At 42.3% G+C, this 24118-nt stretch overlaps 1 protein-coding gene across 1 annotated transcript in view; it reads left to right on the top strand.

Annotated features, from left to right (window-relative positions):
* The window catches only part of LOC135241065 (dachshund homolog 1-like), a 169036-nt gene that overhangs the window by 100324 nt on the left and 44594 nt on the right, over positions 1-24118 (top strand). Inside the window, exons 4-6 of the mRNA XM_064311171.1 lie at positions 18290-18462; positions 19161-19296; positions 19858-19992. Coding sequence (XP_064167241.1) covers positions 18290-18462; positions 19161-19296; positions 19858-19992 — 444 coding nt within the window. The remainder of the gene's footprint in view (positions 1-18289; positions 18463-19160; positions 19297-19857; positions 19993-24118) is intronic.

The following is a 24118-nucleotide window of genomic DNA, read 5'->3' as shown; positions in this document are numbered from 1 at the left end:
AAAGGAAATTTTTGGCCCTATAGTTTGCTGGACGACACAAAGGTCAACATAAGGTGTTCACATACATATATATATATATATATTTTTTTTTTTTTGCCATTATATATATTTAATATAACGGCAAAATGAAATTGGTGAAATACAAAGTCTGTTGATACTTCTTTTTCAGAATTAATGTTACTCAATTAAAATTTATTTGTGCCTTTTGTTCCAAATTTGTTGCTGCTGAAATTCCAATAGCTGCTGGAACAGCCTCCGGCTAATTTCTTTGTTTCCTTTAACACGCATCCCTCTTGTGTGCGTTTAGGTTTGCGCGATAAGAAATGTCAGGGACAACGCTTCACAGACGGCCCGCTGCGCTCTGAATTATGGAACGTCCGAAACGCGCCCTGAAATATTAAGCGAGGCCAACGGCGTCAGGTGACACGTTTTAACGGTTTCATATTTCGCCGGGTTATGGAAGCGGCCGCGTCTGCGGAATTTAGCCGTTTTGGGTGAAATACGGGCGCGGTTTTAATGGTGGCGGTGAAAGCAGAGCACCTTCGGGTCTGCTGGTTTGAGGGGGGGGGCGGGCGGGTGGGGGGGGGGCTTCGTAGGCCTTTGATAGGGATCCGTTTGGTCACACACCGCACCAGCTGTCATCCCGGGCCGACTGCTGTGATTTAATTAGTCTGTTTGTGTCCCTTCTAATAATAAATCCCTCTCTCTCAGCGGAAGGGCGAAAGCGCCGTGCGGGTCTGTCTTTGTTAGCGCCGCCGCCGCGCGCCGCTGAACGCGGACCGCACTGAGCACGTGCGAACCCCCCACCCCCACCCCACCCCGCCCCCGCGCCAGATCTGTCCTCTCGCCACTGAAGGCTGCTGGGAAAATGGAGCAACCAGCAGCCGGAGGCCTGGGAGCGTCGGGAACGTTGGGAGAGCAGTGGAAAATCAGCCGTCTGACGTGTGAAACGTGTCAGAAACACACGCGCACACACACACACACACACACACACACACACACTCTGAGGCTGGAAAAAAAAGAGTGCAGGAAAGGAAAACAAGTATTTACCATATAATCTCTCCTGAGTGGCTTTGAATGGGATACATTTGTGTGTGTGTGTGTGCACGTGCGTGTGTGTGTTTGAGTTTGTGTGTGTGTGTGTGAGTGTATGTAAGTGTGTGTGTGTGTGTGTGTGTATTTCTGTGTGTGTGAGTGTATGTAAGTGTGTGTGTGTGTGTATTTCTGTGTGTGTGTGAGTGTATGTAAGTGTGTGAGTGTGTGTGTGTGTGTATTTCTGTGTGTGTGAGAGTGTATGTAAGTGTGTGTGTGTGTGTGTGTGTGTGTGAGTGTGTGTGTGTGTATGTCTGTGTGTGTTTGTTTGTGTGGATGTGCTTATTTCCCCCCTCTCTTTTTCTTTTAACACAGGAAGGTCGTTTGTATTGTTTTCTTGTATTCGTCCCGCTGGATAATGCAATCCCTTGTATGAACACGCGCGCGCGGCGAAAGACCAAAAGAATATATCTCATCTTTGGAGTTTTTTGAACTGAAAATTAAATCTGTATTGTGATGAATAAAACAACAATAATGTCAGTAAGAGCTGCAGAAGACAGAGGCGGTGTGGAATATGAATGTGTGGAGCTCGGCCTCTCTGGGGCTTTCCCCTTCACAGTGGCTCTATTAGAGCTGTGGACTCCTGGGAGACAGGTGACAGATATGCGGAGGGGCCTGCACATTTTAATAGAATTTCAAAGATAACTTGATAATCATTTATTTTTAATGAAGTTGAACAGCTCGGCGCTAATTCCAGTCGCACGGGCAAGTTAAGCATCTGCATGAAATAAAATTTGAATATGCATGATCTGGGATGTGCTAACTGCTCAAAGTACACAACCGGCTACAAACATGGCCTCATGACTACAACGTCGGAATAGATTTAACATTATTGTTTGTGTCAAGGTCTGTATCTGGTCCTGTCATCGTTAACTGACACAACCATTCAGGCAGTGGTGCGGTGCCATAAACCTCTTCGGCAAACGTTATGTTTCAGTCTCACATTGTTATCTTATAACGGCTTAACTATGGCTTTTTTTTCTTTCAATTGACCGGTTTGCGTGTCATTCCTAATCAACATTTGGCTTTTGTTTTCATTAATTGGATAAATTAATTTGAAGATGTTTCCTTCTGCGATAATGCATGCATCAGAGTGACCCTTTGTGCTAGTCACTGTCAGGTTGAATTTGCCGGTGGAATGAAGTGACCTTTTGAAGCACAGATCGGAGTAAAGAGATCAACGCAATTTGAGAAGACAATGTCACTTGGTGTAAATTTGATACACGCGGTAAATGACATTCAACCTTTCACAGATGATAAGTTTCTGCAGTCTGTAATCTGAAATATGCATGTCCTGTAATTGTGAGGAATTTAATGCACTTTTTGGCTTTTTTTATAACTAGCATAGCCGCAGAATGGTATCTGAGTCCCAGAATTAACACATCACACGTGAACGCAGTCATGTGATCGCTGTGGTCACAGTGATGCCGCACTCTATTTAAATGTGAATAAAAAATAAAAAAACTGAAAAACCAGTGGAAAAACTGACTTACAGTATACTAGTCCATGTAATTGGCCTGTTTAAGTACCATATGGTTTGAGAGAGATGGCATTATGTTTATGGAATCTCTCATATTTTAACAATACTCAAATAGAAAACCTGATGGTGATATCTGCTGTTGCAAAATGTTTTCATGTATTTTGTCAGACTTTAAACTACTATTGGTAGTATTGTAAGCACATCCAAGTCAATGCACATTGAAAGAAAGTCATCTTCACCGCTAAAACTCCTTGGTAGTTCAATAAGGCTGCTGTTGAACTCGTGCCAGAGAATAGGCGATAAAAAAGCAGTTTTTATGATATGATACAGATAAACTTTCTCCCCAGACACCAACAGCCAGAGCACCTGCCACAGTCACTCAAAAAAGTAAGAAAGAGATTCAGCAGGGACTTCCAGAATGGTGGCTCCAGAATAATTGCATTTTATTTCCGTGGAAAAACGGTCTCTGTGATTATTTTGCGCATTAATCAAGAGCTGTTTATTCCAATACCCATCTGCTGTTAAAAAAAAAAAAACAACAGTGCATGAAAGAAGTTAATTTTATATCTCAAGTATTTAGATCATAGCTGCTGGTAGGACATAAAAGTAGTTGTCCCACAAACATGGTGTGTGTGTGTGTGTGTGTGCGCGTGTGCCTGCGTGTGCCTGCGTGCGTGTGCGTGTGTTTTTGGTTTGTTTGAGGTTCTGTCGGTTTTTTTCAATCACAGCCAAATATGTGTGAATTCTGATTCTATTCTTGAATTTTGAATCTTAACATTTGAATCTTCTGAATCCTGTTTGTTTCCACGTCATTTCCTCAGTGTGGAGAAACAGGGCCTGCAGTACCTCTGACAATGGGGTGACTGGCTTTTAATCTCCAGTCTTTTAATCTCAGTCAGTTTTGCTTGCATTCTGATGACACATTGCAAGACCCTTGATATATATTGTTTCCAGCTGCTCATATAAAGGTCTTAATGCCTCGTGCTGCCAGTCCTTAGTCCTCCCGCTGCATAAGCAGCTGGGAATCTTCCTCTCATGAAACCATAGAAGAAGAGTTACTCTTACAGCAGTGTTCCTGTACACAACTTTTACAGTGTTTTATCATTGAAATGTACCTCCTTTGTTTTCGCCAAGTGCGCTACCCAGTTTCCCACCCTGTTCTTCTAACTGTATAGCTTATTCTGCTACATTTTTTTACATTTCGGAAACCTGTGCTTTTTATGTAGTTTGTGCATTTCAAACTGGTGTGGACTTCTAACGTTTTTCAGAAGCTCTGATTAAATATACCGAGTAATGATTCCCCTTGAATATCTTTTTCTTACATAAATACTGTTATTGTAGAGACAGGCTGCTGGGGTATTTTTGAATATGGTGAGCTTTGTAATGTTTGGGAGAGTTTTTATTTTTTTGCTTGATTTGGCTCTGTCCTTCACAATTTTACATTTTTAATAAAATAATTCACACGTGGTTAAAGCTTTTATTAAATGCTATTTATAAATGCTTTGGTTCCACCATGTAATAATTGTACTTTTAATATTTTAAATTTTCTTAGCACTGTCCAATGAGTTTGGAGACATTTGCATGAACCGTGCTCTTGTAATCACTCTAGTACTAGTGAATCAAGAAGAACTTTTCCCAGAACTCTGCAGGCTCTTTTAAGTACTTCTTAGAGAACTGTGACCTGGCTTTTCTGTTTTTAGTGGTTGTATCTTGCAGTGTAGCCTCAGTAGTTCTGTTTGTGAAGTCTTCTGCTGACGGTAGTTACTGACACATCCATGCATTCCTCCTGAAGACTGTGTCTGATCTGTTGGATGGGTCTTTTTCTGGTGAGAATTCTTTGGTCATCAACTGTAGAGGTCTTCCTTGGCCTACCAGGCCCTTTGGGATTACTGAGTCTACCAGGGCTCTCTTCCTTCTGAATGATGTTCCGAACAGTTGATTTTGATAAACCTTATGTTTGGCATATGTCTCTGACTGTTTTTCTTATCTATTTTTATTATTCCTCAGCCTTGTAATGACTTCCTTGACTTTCACTGGCACAACTTTGGTTCTCATGCTGACACAATAACAGACTCCAAGGGCAATCAGAAGCCTAGAATCAAGACTAGATACTGAAAGCTCTATTACACCTGCACTAGGGAAGCAATCGAACACACCTGACTAATCAGAAACACCTGTGAAGACATTTGTCCCAAACATTATGGTGCCTTGAAAATGGGGGGCAATTTATAAAAAGCGCTAGAATTTCTACATGGTGAAACCAAAATGTCTAAAGATTCCCTTTAATAAATGCTGAGAATCTGAACTTTAACCATGTGAATTATTTGATTACAAATCTAATATTGTGGAGTACAGAGCCAAATCTAGGAGAAAAAAAATTATTTGTCCCCAATATTATGGAGCTCACTGTATGTCCAAAATTAAATATATGAGGTCCTGTGTATTAAGATGCCTGTTACAGAACCACATAGGCTAACTTTGGCCCGCTATGGATGTATGTGCTTATGCGTCTGTGTTTGGCAACGTTAATGTAAGAACAGCTTGTCTGATTTTTCACACATCACAGTTGTCACTTCAATATTCAGCTGCCTGTAGTGGCTGTGAAGGAAAATATTCAGAATCCTTTCATGGCTAAACTTTGATTTGATTAGCAAAACCTCATGGGTGAAGGCTTTTTAACAGGCTATTACAGGTATTTCTGCCAAGTACTCTTTAAGTGAAAAATATTTGATAATTCATGCATCAGTATAATTTTTGGCAGTGTGCAAGACGTGGGCTAATGCTTATTTAAATATGTTGACACTTAAACAAAGTGTCAAAAAAGTGTTAATTTCCAGTGTTACAGGAGTCAAATCCATGTGGCTTTTTAAGCACAAACGCGCTCATTGTGATTCATTGTGTTTCCTGTTTAAATACCAGGCCAGAAAAACAGAGTCATTCACCAGCCTGCACAAAGCAACAAAGATCCCCGGCTATCAGTCTGTGATCTATGGGCGGATTGAAGCTCTGTTTCCGTCATTGGGCCGCGTTTGAAGGCTTTATTATTTTTATTTATATTTATTTATTTATTTTACCAAACCTTTGATACGCGCTTCATGTTTCCCAGCCCAAACGGAAAGCGAAACGCGGCGCAGATGCATCTGTTCTTATGAAGATGATACGATAGCGAAAATAAAACTGGGAAAGACGGGATGTTAATTACCTAATTGGAACAGATGATCCCCCTGACCAGAGCCGAATGGATTTCCTCAAAAGCAGTGCGATGGCAGGGGTATATCTTGATTGATAATGCCGTTTAATGTATTTCATTTAAAAGCCGGAGAGAACTGACAACCGGCTGGCATTGACTGAAAGCAATCTTTTTAAAAGGGACCCTTTGCTAAGTATCAGACGGAAAAAGAGACGCTGGCCCCCGCCTGGTTTCATGTCAGAGCGCCGTGAGTTTTATTGATTGTTCTTGAATATATTGCACCCTTGATGGAAGCAGCTGCTGGTAATGTGCTTTTCTTCACAACACTGGCTGTAGTTTATCGTGAATGATAAAGGACAAATTTAAACTGAAACCAATTCAAGTACAGATGAAAGCCGGTAGCCGGTAATGCACATTGAAGGCATCCCTGGCCATCTGTAGGAGGCTAATTATGCTAATCAGATTCAGGTTAGTCTTAGTGTAGAAACTGGGCATGTCAAAGTGCCTCTCTACGTTTTATTTTGTTTTACAGTACATACAGACAGAAAGTGTACACCGAATCTTTCTCTCTTTCTGTCACAAGCACGCACACACACACACACACACGTATAATGAAAGCCTATGTGTGGCCTACTCACTGGTCTTATCCATGTATGGGATACCGTGGTTCTTTCAGTATTTTTTTTAAGGATAGAGCTTTTTTTTGAGACTTCATGTGTTTGGAGTGTGATTTCAGATAGAAAGAGAAGTCATTAATGTTTTCCAGATTCAGGCGTTATTGATGACAATCTGAAGACTAGTATATGGACATAGAGAGACAGTAATAGGAAATGGTGCATTTGTACATATTATTATTATTATTATTATTATTATGACAAAGAATGGGCAGCATAGTATTACTTTCCTTTTGCATTGTATATGGCTTAGTAGTATTTTACAAGACATTACAAATAATATTTGTTAGAACAACACCATACAGCTCATGTGTGTTAGAGCAGTACAGCTCACTACAATTAATGTGTGTTAGTATTTTACAAAACATTACAAGCAATATTTGTTAGTACAACACTTGACAACTAATGAGTGTTAGAACATTACAACACATTTCAAGTTATGTGTGTCAGTACATTACAGTACATTACAGCATATTACACTACATTACAGCACATTACAGCACATTGCAACACATTACAGTACATTACAGCACATTACAGCACATTACAACACATTACAGTGCATTACAGCACATTACAACACATTACAGTACATTACAGCACATTACAGCACATTACAACACATTACAGTGCATTACAGCACATTACAACACATTACAGTACATTACAACACATTACAGCACATTGCAGTACATTACAACACATTACAGCACATTACAACACATTACAGTACATTACAGCACATTACAACACATTACAACACATTACAGTACATTACAACACATTACAGTGCATTACAGCACATTACATTACAACACATAAAACTAGTTCCCGGCAGTAATGCTCCTGTTAGCAGAATCGGGGCAGCTCTGCTCAGAAACTAGTTAAATTAACGGAAACGTTTTACACTGAATTGAAAAGGTGGCGTTAAAGTTGGCATTAGTATGTGCTGTGAACGCTGGCTGAAGCCTTGGGTGGCAGGAGCCGATTCGCACAGCGCGTCCGTCCTGCCCCCCGACGGCAGACAGAAGCTCTCTGCTTCTACAGCTCATAAAACGGGGCATTAGCACATACAGATATCCACTGGCACCCAACGGCAGACGTCACCCTCGCCGTCTCCCCGCGTTTGTGCGTGAGAACGGGAGGCGGGCGGCCTTCCGAGGCTCAGCGGCGACGCGGCTTCCGTCCCGGGGAAAAGAGGGTCGGCTCGTCGCCTCGGCAACAGCCCCGAAACGCGGTGTTTAATCAACACGCCGGGCCACGTGGCGGAGATGCGGACGGCCCGAACTTCAGCACGCACAGTTTCAGTAATTCAAGTCAACAGTCGGTGGAAGATAGTCACTTTAATGAGAGAGGTTTTTTAACTGCTCGATTTGGATCTGTAGAATGGTCGTGCTCCGTCAGGTTCAAGTCTCCTCGAGGTCATGTGATTAGCCAGCGCTGTGAATGTCACAGCCTTTGGTCCTAAATCCATAATTTTCAACCCTGACTTTTTTTCTGCTGAACTGGTGTACTGGGTTCTGCAGTGCGTTCTCTGGTGGGTTCTCTGACCCCCCCCCCCCCCATGCTGCCCACCTGTGCATGGACACACACACACTCCCCACCGCTAGGGGCCCCCTGGACCCTCTCGTGCTCAGGAACGTTGTCCCTGTTAAACCCCCTCAGCTCCGCCCCTGCTAGTGGATTCTCTCATTGAATCCTTCTGCCTCATTGTTTGCTCCTCAACATCCATGTGTTTATCTCTTTGCTTAAGCTTTTGTAGGCGTGTAAAAAAAAAAAAAAAAGCTCTGTTAACTGTAATTTGAAGTGAAACAGTTTGGGCTCCTTTTGACACGCTGAAGTTTCTGAAAACACCATATTGAAGTGAAAGGCGACGCGACGCCCTGTTTTACCTTTCCCTGCGTGACGCAGCTGACGCCGAAGCGGAGGTGACCGCGGCTCAGAACTCTTTCACTTTATTAATTTTCCCACACGCACCCGAGCGGCGTTATTGGACGGAAATCATCGAACCATCTGCCGAGGACCAGCTGCCCTGCTTTTATCCACCCGCCGAAAATCGCGGCGGCTTCCGTTTCCCTCCGAAACGCTCATCAGGGGCCTTTCTCTCCGGGCCCCGCTCACAGTCCCCCAATCACATGACCTCCTCACACCTCAGACGCTTCCTCTCCGCCATCTTCTGCGCTCTTTATGTGCGCCTGTCCATCATCCGGCTGCGTTCTCTTTCCCACGCACAGGGATGTTTCTCAAACCCCATAGTCTGTTATTCCAGAGCTTTTGTGGGTTTCTCTGATATAGTGACCGGGGCGAATGCGCTGTGGTTGTGTTCCTGAGGAACTCCTCTCACTGCTTAGGGAACATTGTGAACTGGCTGTTTGGAGTTTCTGCCAGTTGGTCCATTTTTCTTGTTTATTTGAATCATTGTGATTTTCATATTGTGTGCATATGTCTGTCTCCCTGTCTGTCTGCCTGCTTGTCTGTCTCCCTGTTTGCCCACCTCCCTGTTTGCCCACCTGTCTGTCTGTCTGTCTGAGTTTGTGTGGGTCCTTAAACAAATGAAAGATGTTTTTTACTTTAATAATCTAACATGGCAGCTTCAAAGTTTGGTTCAATGACACTCGGTGGGCTGTGGGTGGCAACATCAAAGTGAAGTACCTTTATTTATTACTTATATTCACTAATGGGTAACAGGGTTTGCTAGCCTTGACGGAGCCTACCATCTGTGATTAAGAAAACAATTTACATCACTGCCAGAATTCTGCATTTTGTGTTTATTAAGCCAGTATTTTTATACTCAATAGCCCTTCCAGTCTGATTTTTATGCTTGTTTATGTGCCTTTCACCATCTGTGGTGATTTTTTAAAATATTAAATTCAAATGTGCGGCACATTCGTATTAAAAGTATATTGTTAATTAGAGGTTATGGAACTCAGAGCGTCTGTTTTTCATTAAAAAACAGCCACTTCCTGTTGAGTTTATAGTACAAACTCTTTAATTTTAACCGCAGCAAAGTCCTCTTCTGAAACGTAATGCACATGAATCACAGCTATTTGCAGTCACACCTTTGTCTGGAAAATGTTCTGGCAGCATTCGATAAGAGCACTTTAAGAGTACAGTCAAGGCTGTTCTTCTGTACGTAGACGTGATTTTCATAGATCCTGAAATATAGGCATGGTATTGCTAATTATTGTGTTTGTTATATTTTTTGAGGCAGTAGCCATTTGATCTGTTGCGCAGGTAGCAGTGCGTGAGTCATGACTCCAAAAGGCTGTACACCGGAGGGATCGCCTTTATTCTGCTCAAACCAAAGAACGCTTTCTCCGCTACGGCGTTTTCCATTGTGCTGCATCCAGGCCCTCGACTCACAGACGACGCAAAAAAAGAGGGCTTTAAACAAGTCATTTAATTAGCGGTGAGATCCCAATTATGAATTCCTCGCGCATCTGCTGCTCTTACTTCACCGGGGGAAAGCTAATATTTTCTGCTCCTGTCTCTTACAGTGTATGTTTTCTTTCCGTTTAAGGGAGGGTAAATAGCCAGGACAGACAGCTTCATTAGATGGGTGCCTGGCGAGCGAGCGGCCGGCGTCTCTGTCCTTTAAATAGCGCCCTTTTACCGCGGGGCTGACCGGCGACCCCGGGATCCATTACGGCTGACATCACTGTTTGTCGTGAGCTCGTCCCGGGGAGGCGGACGGAGGGACGCGACCAGCCTGAGCCGCGCTGAAAGTGTAATTCCCCCCCCCCCCCGCTTTCTCTCCACAAACAATAAATCATTCTGCTGAAGAGATAATAAAGCTGGGAAAGGGGTGCCTGGTTAATTTTTGTCAGGGGAAATCTTCTGCGCTCCCTGGGATAATGCGATGGGAAGGGGAGCCATCGCCGCGGAGTTACGGCCCGCATTGTAAAGGGTGGAACCCGTGGAACCCGTGGAACCCGTGGAACCCGCTCAGCCTCCCTCTGGGCCTGTGGAGCAGGTGTCTCTGCACAGAGCGCAGTAACCAGATTCTGTCCATTCTCTGATGATCTCATTTGTGATTATTTCCTGTTAGGAATTGGATATTTAAATTATTTGACTTCTGTGTATGTATTGTTTTCTCTGAAAATTAATAAATCAACTGTAACATTTTTCTAATTCACCATAAAATATAATAGTTATATTATATAGTGAATTTTTACATTTTTTATTAAAGTGTTATGCCAAACAAGTTAGCCCATCTTGCCTTGGATTACAAGACACATTCATCTACGCAACATCCAAGACAAAGAATTCTTCCGGTACTAGTAATATTTTCGCATTTGGATAATAATTGATTATGTTTAAGCAAAGACCACTTATGAATCAACCACAGAATTTTCTTGTTGGCTGTAATACAAACGCAACAAAAAAAAGTACATTTTTTCTCATGAATATTTCTCATGTAAGTCTATCATGCAAGTATTCACTGCATAACTGGAATCCAACGGCCGTGAATTTTGGCCGTGAGGTTGCCAGCCGACTCAGAGAAGACTTATTATTAGCTAGCCAAACGGCTGGCACACTTGCTAATAAATAATCTACTGTAAGTAGCCAGCTTCTGTTGCAGTATGCATAGCTTGGATTGAGGAGTCATTAATGTGTGATAAGCTGACAAGCTTAAGTACAGTGACTCTAACAACTCTCCGTACGGCTGCCATTTTAGAACATATGGTGCCGCTTAGCTAGCTAGCAGTAACAGTAAAACTCCCTACATTTCTATTAACGGTAGGGCTAGCTGAGGAGTGCTTGCTTGCGCATGGTGAAGTTCTGAAGATTACTTCTTTGGATTGGCAAATGTACAGTCAGTTAAGGTGCTCACTTGCTTAAATATCACAGCTACCATGATCATACTGATTGCATCTATCATCAGCCTGTCCTGATAGATATTAATAGCTAATATGCGGTCATTTTCAAGGAGATTCTTCTTGTGTTTAATCCATCTCAGAAAAATATATTCTAAAGTCATTTAAAGTCGTTCTGTTCAGGAAATATGAAAATTTTATATGTATCAAAGCGTAATTATATCACAGTACTTGTATATAACAGTGTCATATAAATGCTCTTTATAGTATGAGTTCAAAATATAGCATGACTGTCCACACTGCATATCTAAAGCATATAAAACCCTTTTGCTAACAGACATTCATGTGAACGTTCAGACTGCCAGCAGTTCATGTCTGCTTTCTGTCCTCTTGCCTCCAACATTTAAATCCGTGATCTTCTATGCCTAGATCCAGTGCATACAGTAAAGCTAAAACTGCTGTCCTGTGTTCACATCTCACCATCCATACTCTTGTCTTTCAAGCTGTCAAAAATTAGAATGCACTTGCTGTTGAGGGACTTAACAGTAATTACACAGTGTTCACAATCACACAGTGTCGTGTGGCTGTTAATGAAAATTACAGCAAGGAGGTTTAAATGTGTTGATGTGAAATGTTGCATACTTTTACATTGTGAAAAAGTTATTATTATTATTATTATTATTAGTTTTAGTATTAGTATTATTATTATTACTGTGTAACTGCAGATTTAATGCAGTCCCATTACTCAGGGGTGTAGATTTGAAGTGTCCATCATTATAGTAGTTACTGTATGTGACCCAAGTAATTATGGAGTTATGCAATATATTTAGAGATATTTTGCATGTATTTTGCCCCAGCGAGGATCCAGTCTTAGGCTTTTAAATAGTACCATGAAGTCCCATAGTATTGCTCCTGATACATTTCCTTTGGTGATTGTGCTGATCATCTAGTACTCCTTCGGATGAATTCCCACTGTTTAGTTTCCCAGCCAAAGGACCATGCAGGCTTTTTTCTTCCTTCTCCTCCCAGGCCTTGGAGATAATGTCCTCTTTGAGAAAATGGATCCGAGGAATTCTGTCCAAGCTTCCTTGTTTGCGGAATTACCATGCAATTCACATTTGGCTGCATTTCAAAGTTGTTTTGGTTTTCTTTTGTTTTCTTTTTTTTCGGTGGGGTGGGTGATTAGTGTTGATTTAATCCACCCCCCTCCCCCAGAGACAATAAACGTTAGGCAAGGTTGCCCAGACACCACAACAAGTAAATTCCTGTGTGAATTTCCATTTCCACTTTTTAAAAAATTGTCTGAAATATGTTTCAGCGTTGATGCTTTTCAGAATTTTTAATATCAAGGCATCTTCTTAAGGCCTGCATTGTGTGCGTGTGTGAGAAGGAGCCCAAATGTTTTCTGAGAGACGGGGATGTCATTGAGATTACAGATGGAGCTGGGTAATGAAACTCACCGGATAAAAGGGGGGTTTTGACCAGAACTGGCACCCCTCCAAATTGACTCAATGCTACTTTTCGCAGAATGGGTTTTAGTGTTCTCCGAGCTCTCCTCTCTGTCTGTTTCAAAAGATGCTCACAGGCCTGGTTATCGCCCCAATCAGCCTTCTCTTTTACTCCAGCCACCCAGAGGTACTCCCAACAAAACCCCACATTTCTAAACTTGAAAAAAGGACCATCATCTATATGCATGGACCTCCAAAGTTACCTGAAGCCCCTCAACCCTCCACAAAAGAGGGTTCTGGGTTGATTCGGCTAATGGGAAATGAGGTACGAGGTGACAGTTTGGATCTGTTATGTGTTAACCAGGTCAGTTGCAATAAAGCAAACTACAGAGATTTACTCCCCCCCCCCCCCCCCAAAAAGTATTACTGCTGATTTTAGAGAATTCCACTCAATACTGCCATCACTGATTAAACTGTTCAACAGCTTGCTCTTCGTATGGCCCCTAAGGAATATTACGTTTTAACACTTCTGATATTTATCAATGTTAGTAATGCAGATTTATTTCACCAGGGCCTTTTAAAACAGTTTCTTTAGCGTTAGCCGATTCGAAGCCAGGAAAGGATGAACGCGAGGCCACAGCAGGTTCCAGCCCCCAGCCTCGTACCCTTCCTGTTCAAATATGCGCTGAAGGTTTCCGTTAAATATGCCAGTCAGACTTGGGGACAAACCACGAAAAACTGCCTTTGTTGTTTGGTTAACTGTACATGTTTGTAGTGAAAGCATATCGTGTGTTTGTTTTATCTGAAAATCTTTAAATATGCTGTATTATGAGTTTTGGACCATGCACTATGCAATGCAACAATGGAAAAAAAAAAAATTGAGCTCATATATTGAATATATATAATATATCTTACATTTCATGTGTCTGGCATAAGGACATTTTGAAAAGGCAATTTGATTGAAACCATTCATTCAAAAATGACAAAAATGATCAGTGTCAAAAAAAAAACACCCTGACATGGTTTTTCTTTGTGAGTGTAAGGTCATTGTGCTGTTTATTTTCTGGATCATCCCTAGGCATAAAATGTCACAAATTAATTTAATTGGTAAAAGCTGTAATCGGTGCATTTTTATATCTAGCAATCAATGGTGAAAATTAAAAACGACGTCATCTAAAAAAAAAAAAAACAAACAAAAAAAAAACCTTGTGCTGCTTTAAATTAAACACAGCATTTTTAACGCTCACCTGCACAGGCTCCGCGGTTACAGTTCATTTCTCCCGAGGCCTCTGGCCTCTGTGCGCAGAGCCGTTTCCTTAATGCTCTGGCAGTCGTGCTTGTGAAACCCGTAAGAGTGCCAGTTTTCTCATTTCAGCCAATGCAGCTTGTGTAACATAATGCGCTGTCTACATTCGGCGTGTGACGACTAGTTTTTCAATTATAAGTACATGATTCATACTAAAGGCTGTTTAAATTAAGAGTCAATTTCAGCCCTTGTGTTCTTTGATTATACACACACCACACACACACACACACACACACACACACACAATATATGCAGAGTGTGGCGCATTAGTGAGCAGCTTTTAGAGGCATTAAGTTATTAGTAGTTTTAATAACGGTAAACACAATTCCACTTTTTGAAGTCCCGCAGGTTCAATTCAGGTAAATTACTGCAAATTTGCCCTTCAGCAGGAAACAAACTCCAGGGAATTCCACTCTCATCAGGTTAGAATCTCTCCTGAAAAGAAAATGGTTTAAATTGACATAAACAAATGCTGTGAGTGGTGGGTTGCACATCTACACTGTTCTTGTCAGAGCCTGTAAAAGCTGTTCTGAGGAATCTTTTTCATCTGTAGGCATAAATGTCAGCATAAATGTTGAAGGCTTTGATCTGCCGAACACCTGTTATATAAAACGGGTTCTGTAAAATCTCATATATAATGCCATACATTAGCACCAGCAAAAAAAACCAAAAAAAAACCTCTGATGTATTTTAAAAACTCTTAGCAGTTTGTCGAGGTATGTAATGTGCTCGATTTCACATTTAATTGTTTCTATTTACTGAAGGAGCATAATAGAGTTGCCACACCTGTCAACACGTATTATAAAGCTGGCTTATTAAAGGTCAAAAAAAGAAAATGTATTTGTGCGTTTTAAATAAATTAATAATAACATGATGAAGAAAATACAGCTACATTTTCTGATACATACAATCCCTATCAAACTATGAATTTCTAGTGTGTTCACCTACGGACAAAACAATCTTAATACGATCTCTTATAAACCTTGTGTTTTTAAAAAGCTTTTCTAAGAGAGCATCGTTGTCCTGTAAAATATCATTGTCCTAGGCCCATGCTAGTATTCATCTTGCATGCTAATCAAAATTCTGCCCTCAAAAATGCCAAATAACCCCTATATGTTTAACTGCTTTATGTTACCCCTGCCCCCTGCCCCCTGCCCCAAGGGCAATAGGCCAGTGGACTGCTAAAATTGAGAAATTAGCTACAACACTAAAATGGAACAATTTTACTACACTGTTCCACATTGCTCGAGTGACATTCGGAGGAGCAAGACCTGACATTACAATGCCAGCCTGTCACGATGTGGGGTTCCTCTGCTTGTGTCACCATTGTGTTGCATTGTGGGATATGGTGTAGTAAGTCTCCGCTTTCGTACCGAGCCCCATGTCAGTCCGTCTGGCCTGAAATGTCATTTTTTTTTGAATCAGGAAGTCCGGCCAGAACGTTTGAATGTGCCTCACAAAGGAGCAGCCCTTTCGCTGTGTGACAGGCGGCGTGCGTTTAGAGATGACACGGAGCAAAGTCGCTTTACCGTGGGACGCCGCCTTCACGTCCGCGCTCGATAAAGGATGACTGTTTAAACTAAAAATTCACATCCGTCTGTAATAAGGTTTTTTTTTTTTCTTCCCCCTCCTCCTTTATCCCTCTCCTTTCCTGTGCCTGTTGGTTTTTCCGCAGACCGGTCGGAGGATCTCTTTTGTGTTCCCCCCTCAAAGGCGGGGTATCACTCAGTCCGGCTTTTGTGTGTGTTTGAAAGGTGGATATGTGTATGAATGACTCACTCAATTTGTTCCCGGTGGTGCGGCGGGACCGGCGAGGAGGCGCGGGCCCTTAATTGAGTCCGGCCGCGGGAGCTGTAATTGATTCAAAATCTCTGTTCTACGAGGAGCGCCGTTTCAAGGTGCCTCTTCCTCTCCCCCGCTTTAATCTCCTTCCCTTTCTAATGTTTTGGAATGTGTTCCTCTGTTAATCTGCATGCCATCTTTCTTATGGAAATCAATGTTTTTTTCTTCTTCTGAGGGAGACGAAGGACAGGGAGGAAGGAGCTTGCGCTCTCAGCTTTTCTTCGTTTTTTTCTTTTTTCCTTTTTTTTTTTTTTTTCCCGAGCATGATGTCGTTCTTTCCAAAGCCCTCACAAACGAGACAGACTTGCCCTTTTGTCCACGGCTATATTGTTCAAAGGCAAAAAGTTGAATTTTTTTTGTGGATTAGCTTTTCAGGGTTGTTGTTTTTTTTGTTTGTTACCTTTTTACCTTCAGCCAACCAAAAAAGAATAAAGAAAGGGGGAATTGATCAATTCCAATAGTGACGACGAAGTTTCCTATTTTAGACCCCTGAGCCCTGAATCTTTGAGCTGCAGACACCAAAATGCCGCAGGTCCCTTTTGATTCCTCCGGGAGTTTAGCGTCGGGACGGAGGGGGAATGCTGCTTTGGTTTCGGGGCAGACACCCGGCTATGACCGTGTTTGTCTGCGCTGGTAGACCTCGGAAATTGGACTTCTTTGGGAAAAAAAGAGCTTTTCTTTCTGAGCATTTAATTGCTGTCTTGGGAGTGTTCATCCCAGTGTATTTAACTTCTTTTTTTTTTTTCAAAGATTCACCATCCGCAGTAAACTCACTATTTGAGCGCAAATTATTTGTATAATTTTTAAAGCATATGGTGTTTGATACTTGGAAAAATAAAAATATAATTGAATGTTATTTATAATTTTAAAAGTAGGACTGTTTTTGTGGTCCAGTGTTGTTAATTAGCCTGTGGCTCTGCACTGAGAACACTTGTTGGTCTGTAGTCATCTGGGTAATGACTTCCATAATTGGCTTATTTTTACATTTATTTTCAGGACATTAACTATTTATAATGACCACATTTCCATAATCAGATATGTTCTTCTTTACATCTTAAGTGGTGCATCTTTAAGTCTTTGTAAACTTTCCTCTTTGAGTTTGTAGATATTGTATGTCTTCATTTATTATGAATAAGTATTGTTAAATGTGTGCCCTTATGCTAATCAAAATCATTATCGTTACACCAAAGAACTGTAAATTGTATTAATTTTTCAATAACTTAAGATTTCTCTCAATGTAAATTAATAGGTTTTGTGTGTTGCTAAGTCCCCCCATTTATGAGCGTGTAGAATAAACCCCCACTCAGATAAATCAGATAAAAAAGTGGATGTAGCTCATTTAAAGAGTGGATGTAGTTAAGTTAAAGACTGAATGTAGTTAAGTTAAAGAGTTGGTGTAGTTAAGTTAAAGAGTGGATGTAGTTAAGTTAAGGAGTGGATTTCGCTAAGTTTAAAGGTTGTGTGTTGCTAAGTCACAATGAGTGGAATCCCATCAGATAATAATTAAGGAGTGGATGTAGTTAAGTTAAGGAGTGGATGTAGTTAAGTTAAGTTAAGGAGTGGATTTAGCTAAGTTAAAGAGTGGATGTAGTTAAGTTGCAGGAGTACATTTACAGAACTGGTCTATATGGGAAATGTCCCTCATAGTAAACTGTATGAAACGTTCTGGAATAGGTAACTCAGTGCAGAAATATTCCTGGCTCTAATGAACCATGGCTGTATAAAGAGGGTCTTTACAGTGTTCAGGTAAAGGTGAAGCTGAATGATGGTCACTATTGGTGGCACTTGATTAGGTGTTCCACAGTCTGTATACTGAGTGCTGTATTCATTCAACTTTTTTTTTTTTTTAAATAGATGCTTTTGACAAGAGTTTCTTTTGTCAACTAAAATTATGCTTTGAGTTAGTCACTGCTGTGCCAAAGTTATAGGTGCACTACACAAAGGAAGTTTGACCAATTCTACCTATTAGAATAGCTCCTGCTAAAACAATCTACCTTTTGTCCTACAGGAACCAATCACATGCGTCTGTTTTTCTGTGATCATACCTTTACCTAATTTGTGTTCACTACAGCTTGTTGATGCATTTTTGACATTGTTTATCCATCAATTTCAGTTTAACTGGACATGTTAAAGGAAAAAGGAAGTTGCTTACATATCTGAATGATCCTGCTATTCATCATTCAACACTTGTGTGGATTTCAGTATTTATAGGGGCGACATAGCTCAGGAGGCAAGAGTGGTTGTCTGGCAGTCGGAGGATTGCCGGTTCGATCCCCGCCCTGGACGTGTCAAAGTGTCCTTGAGCAAGACACCTAACCCCTAAAATGCTCTGGTGAATGAGAGGCATCAATTGTAAAGCGCTTTGGATAAAAGCGCTATATAAATGCAGTCCTTTTTTTAAATTTTTTTTTATATTTACCAGAAAATTTTCATTGTTTAGGTTTGGAACTTCCTTTCATGATGATGCCCCACCCACTGATTCCCGTCAGCCTACCTCCTGCCTCGGTCTCCATGGCGATGAGTCAGATGAACCACCTCAGCACCATAGCCAACATGGCCGCCGCCGCTCAGGTCCAGATCGCGCCATCCCGAATGGTGACCTCCGTTATCAAGGTAAACAAACTGAAGGTTTGTGTCTGACACTTTCTGGAGATAGCACACAGGTGCCGCTGCATAAATCGAGCCTCGATTTGCCACCGCAGTTCATTAAAACTCTCTCCTAAAAAAAAATTCACTTTAAACGAATCAATTGCATGAACAGAATGGATATCTTATCTGTTTCTGTATCAGTGTGAAAAGAAGAACATTCAGGCCCTTGCCTTTGGGCTTTGCTGTGCCTAATATCAGCGTGGGGTGGGGTGGGGGGGGGGGGGTGCTTCACAGTGACTCGAAAGTGCACAGTGCAACAGGCGGTTCCAAAGCGATAGGAATGTTTCTTGCTGGATTTTTTAATTATCATTGTGCACTTATTAGTAAGTCCTGTTTGTATATAAAATGAGGAGCATGAGCAGATGAAAGGGCATGATTAATTTTTATCCTATCAGTTTTTATCATTTATTCTGTGAAGTCATCCTGCTGAGGTAAAAGCGAGAGGTTAGGTCGGGAAGGCGGTGCTGTATGTGTCAGGCTATGAAGCCTGAACTGAAGAGACGTAGGCTAGCCTGTGAACCCCGTTGAATGCGCTGTGTAAGAAACGCGCCCGGGCAGTGGAGCTGATGCAGACTGGGGTCCAGCAGCGTCAGGTCATCGGTGGTGGCGGTGATGATGATGATGGTGATGATGATGGTGTTCTCTCTCGATGCGGACGGCAGGAACGCGTCCCTGACAGCCCCTCCCCCGCCCCCTCCATGGAAGACGGGCGGAGGCCGGGGAGCCACGCCTCGTCCCACAGGAGCAGCAGCGTGTCCAGCTCCCCCGCGCACACAGAGAGCTCCTCGGACAGAATCCGTAAGTCTTCACATCCATAAGTCCCCACATCCCCACATCCTTATGTCCTCACATCCTCACATCTGTAAGTCCTCACATCCCTACATCCTTATAACCCCACATCCCTACATCTCCACATCCACACATCCTCACATCCCCACATCCATACATCTCCACATCCTCACATCCCCACATCCATACATCTCCATATCCCCACATCCTCACATCTCCACATCCCCACATCCCTACATCTCCACATCCTCACATCCCCACATCCTCACATCTGTAAGTCCTTACATCCCCACATCCTCACATCTGTAAGTCCTCACATCCCCACATCCTTGTAACCCCACATCCCTACATCCTCACATCTGTAAGTCCTCACATCCCCACATCCTTGTAACCCCACATCCCTACATCCTCACATCTCCACATACATACATCTCCACAACCCCACATCCCTGCATCCTTACATCATTTCAAATTACATTCCAAATATATTTTTTAAAATAATTATATATATGTATGTTGTTTTATTTTCTGTGGGGCTTCTCCTGATGTGCACGGCTCCCCTGCGTGAAGCTGTGCACCAGAACGGGCTGTCCATGAGCCAGGCCCTGCTGGGCCTGTCCCCCAGCATCCTGCCCGGCCCCAAGGAGGGGGACCTGGCCTGCCACGACCTGGGCCACGACGCCAAGAGGATACACCTGGAGAAAGGTCAGCCCCGCGCGCACCTGTGTGGCGTTTCAGCCTGCATAGTGTTTCAGTCTGAGTGGCATTTCAGCCTGCATAGGTTCATCTGAGGGCATCAGCTGCATATGTTCGTCTGAGTGGTTCAGCTGATAGTGTTCAGTTTGCTGGCGTTTCAGCCTGCATAGTGTTTCATCTGTGTGGCATTTCACCTGCATAATGTTCAGTATGGGGCGTTTCAGCCTGCATATGTTTCAGTCTGTGGCGTTCAGCTGCATAGGTTTCAGTCTGTGGCGTTCAGCCTGCATAGTGTTCAGTCTGCATAGTGTTTCGTAGAGTGGCGTTTCGTCTGCATAGTGTTTCAGTTTGCCTGCGTTCAGCCTGAGGGCGTTCAACCTGCATAGTGTTTCAGTTGCTGGCGTTCAGCCTGCATAGTGTTTCAGCCTGCATAGTGTTTCAGTCTGAGTGGCGTTTCAGTCTGCATAGTGTTTCAGTTTGCCTGGCGTTTCAGCCTGAGTGGCGTTTCAGCCTGCATAGTGTTTCAGTTTGCCTGGCGTTCAGCCTGCATAGTGTTTCAGCCTGCATAGTGTTTCAGTCTGCATAGTGTTTCAGTATGAGTGGCGTTTCAGCCTGCATAGTGTTTCAGTCTGAGTGGCATTTCAGCCTGCATAGTGTTTCAGTCTGAGTGGCGTTTCAGCCTGCATAGTGTTTCAGTCTGAGTGGCGTTTCAGCCTGCATAGTGTTTCAGTCTGAGTGGCAGCATGTGTTTCAGTCTGAGTGGCGTTCAGCCTGCATAGTGTTTCAGCCTGCATAGTGTTTCAGTCTGTTTCAGCCTGCATAGTGTTTCAGTCTGAGTGGCGTTCAGCCTGCATAGTGTTTCAGTCTGCATAGTGTTTCAGTATGAGTGGCGTTTCAGCCTGCATAGTGTTTCAGTCTGTAGTGAGGTTTCAGCTGCGGTTTCAGCCTGCATAGTGTTTGTCTGGTGGCTTCAGCTGATGGTTTCAGCCTGCATAGTGTTTCAGTCTGAGTGGCGTTTCAGCATCTCCAGCTGCATTACATCACATTACAGGCATTTAGCAGACGCTCTTATCCAGAGCAACTCGCACAGCTTTGTACATAGCATTTTACACTGCATCCATTTCTACAGCTGGACATATACTGAAGCAATGCAGGTTAAGTACGTTGCTCAAGGATACAACGGCAGTGTCCTACTTGGGAATCGAACCTGTGACCTTTAGGAGACCTACACTGCATGGCGCTTCACTTTCTTCACGTCCCCTTATCCGCCACGTGTCTTTCATCTATTTTGTAATATCCATTCATCAGCCAGTGCTTTGCATTTTTTACATTGTAAGCCAGAAGGTTTCAGTTTTAGTCAATGAAGCCAATGTCTTGACTTGGCTTTTCATTATTAGGCTCCATTTACACTGTAAATACTTGACTGATATGTTCTGATATGTGGTATCACAGTGTGATAGAGCGTGAAAACAGTCATAAGGCTAACCACAGCAAAAAAAAAAAAAAAAAAAAATCACAATGCAAAACAAAAAAATGAGCATTAAATAAACACTTAAGTTACAAACCTCTCTTGTCATTAAAACTGTGAATTGGCTCACGTACGCTGAGATGGCCATCTTCTCTGCTCTTGATTGCTTGATGAATGTGTGGATGTGATTAGGTGCACTGCTATCATTTTCAGACTAGTGGGCCCACGTGCAAGAGGAAATCACTCTTTTATTTAGTGAGGGGCGTTGGTTAGAGACCTTATCAGCTGAACCTTTCGTTTTATTAAATGTGTTCACAAGCTTTCCGGAGCTTGGTTGACTTCCTGTTTCTGGAGCCGGGGTGTCTAACCTTACCCAAAAAGGGCCAGTGTGGGCCCAGGTTTTCCATTTTAGCCCAGCACTAAGACACCTGATTCTACTTATCAAGGTTCTGATTGGATGATTCGTTAATTCATTGAATCAGGTGTCATGGTGCCGGGCTAAAACAAAAAAAAAAGAACCTGTAAACACTCCCGCCCTTTTTCAGATAAAATGTCCATCACAGATCTTGTTAGTGACCAGCAGGCTTTTCTTGCTGAAATACTGGACCTAATCACCATTTTGCCTCTGAGAACTTTGAGTTTTTATATCAGCTGAAATCGTTCACACCCGCACTACACCCTGCCATGGAGGGGAATCGAACCCCTGGCTATACGAGATTCTGCGTGCTTGTCCAATTTGGTATCTTACCTAGAATGCAAAGCAGTGTGTCTGCTTTTCTTTAGCTCCTACTGTTCACTCAACTGGTTGTCTTGGTAAAAAAATGGTCTGACCCTTATAGCTTTTCTTTTTATCACGGGTCCACTCAGATATGTGTAAGGTGAGTGTTAAGGCGTTTTTAGCTTGTTACTGCTCCAGAGAGCATTTTAGTAATGAGCCTTCAGGCTTGTTTATTTCTGAAGGAATGAACCTGATATCTCAGAATGAAGGATGCTAATGTGCTCATACTGGAGCACTTTGTGTCATCTGTGCGACTAAAACTGATCATCCTAGAACTGCTCTTTAGGAGTAATGAGCTTCAAGAACCTTGTTATAGAAAGGTAGAAAGACTGGAATTTGTTCAGTATAAATTGCAAGTTTGAAAACTTGATCAGGTATCAACGTGGGGTATCTGTGTAATGTGGGGTATGTGTCTAACATGTGGTATCTGTGTAATGTGGGGTATCTGTCTAACATTTGGAAACAAAAGGTTCCTATGAACCAGAAATGAAGGAGAGGTTAGCCACTGCAGTTTTATTTATTATTATTGAATCTGCTGCCATTTGTAGTAAATATTAAGTTTTCATTTGAATACTTCAGATGTCGTCTTCTATGGTGATACATTTATAAATCGTTGATAATTTCACAAAGCGTTTGTGGTGCATTGGGTCACACAGTCGCACAGTCATATCTGTCACAGAGTTAAAGTTGAGGAACATCTCACTCCAGCCGCTGAGTAAATAGCGGAGCCGTGCGTTCTCAGACGAGGAGGCGCGCGGAAGACGTGCTAACGATGTGAAGCCGCGGCGCGGACGCGTCGGGCGACGTTTTCCCCGTCGAGTTGCCCGAGGTGAAGCCCACTGCCGCACCTTTCTGGAGCCGCAGCGGGGAAGTGTCAGAATACTAATAATGAGCCTGATAGCACTCTTAATTCACAGGTCAAAGGTCAATAGTGCGTGTCATCCAATAAAAATAAGGGGGGAAAAAAAAGCTTTGGAGAGGCATTAGGATGTCGGAACAGCGCGTGTGTTTACCTTATTCAACGCCCGGCCTGGTCTTCCTCTTCTCTTTCAATTTGCATCAACCGTGTTTTATTTTATTTTTTTTCTCCCCCAGTCCTGGCGTATTAACACTGTGTGCTGCAGCCAGCCACCTTGAAATTGATGGTTGAACTAGATTGCCTAATGATTTTCATGGGATTTAAAAAGAACGGGGGGGAGAAGAAGAGGGGGGGAAGAGAGAGAGAGAGAGAGAGAAAAACAATATATTGTTTCCTTGCGTGTGCCATTGCCGTTATTACTTAGATACTAAATTCCTAATATGTCACTCAGGTTGATTAGAATTCAGCGCTCTCCAATGTGTGAACCAGAGGTCTCAGACTGTGGAAAACATTTTTATAAAATAATCCATTAATGCAGAGGAGTACAGCTAAATTAGTTAGCAATTTGCTGAGCATGAATTAATGAACAGAGCTTCTCCCAGCTCCCAGAGTTGTAATTTTCATAATAACCTCAGACCTTTATTTGGCAGGTTGTTTAGTTTTTTCGTTTGAAGGTTTTCATTAGTCTAATGAGGACTCTGCAAGGGCGAACAGTCAGCACAATTTACATGGGGAAGCTATCATAATAAATGAGGCAATTTGAATAACACGCACAGGTTTATGCAGCGAGATGAGAGAGATTGTGCCGTGAGATCTGGAAGTAACCAATACATTAGACCGACTAATAACCAAAGTAATCCCAATAAAAGGCTTAAGTGAAGGGAATAAAATTAATGATATATATATTGAACTGTAATGATATGATACATGATGCATTAGATTAATAAAATAAATGTGTGCCATTGTTAAAGGAGCCCCACCATCCCAGCCTTTGTTTACTGCGCTCTTCTTAATTAGGGTTGTTCATCGG

This window comes from Anguilla rostrata, chromosome 15, assembly GCF_018555375.3.
Source record: "Anguilla rostrata isolate EN2019 chromosome 15, ASM1855537v3, whole genome shotgun sequence".
NCBI classification, from domain to species: domain Eukaryota; kingdom Metazoa; phylum Chordata; class Actinopteri; order Anguilliformes; family Anguillidae; genus Anguilla; species Anguilla rostrata.
Note: the sequence above shows the minus strand (reverse complement) of the source record. Positions and strands in the feature narration are given on the sequence as shown.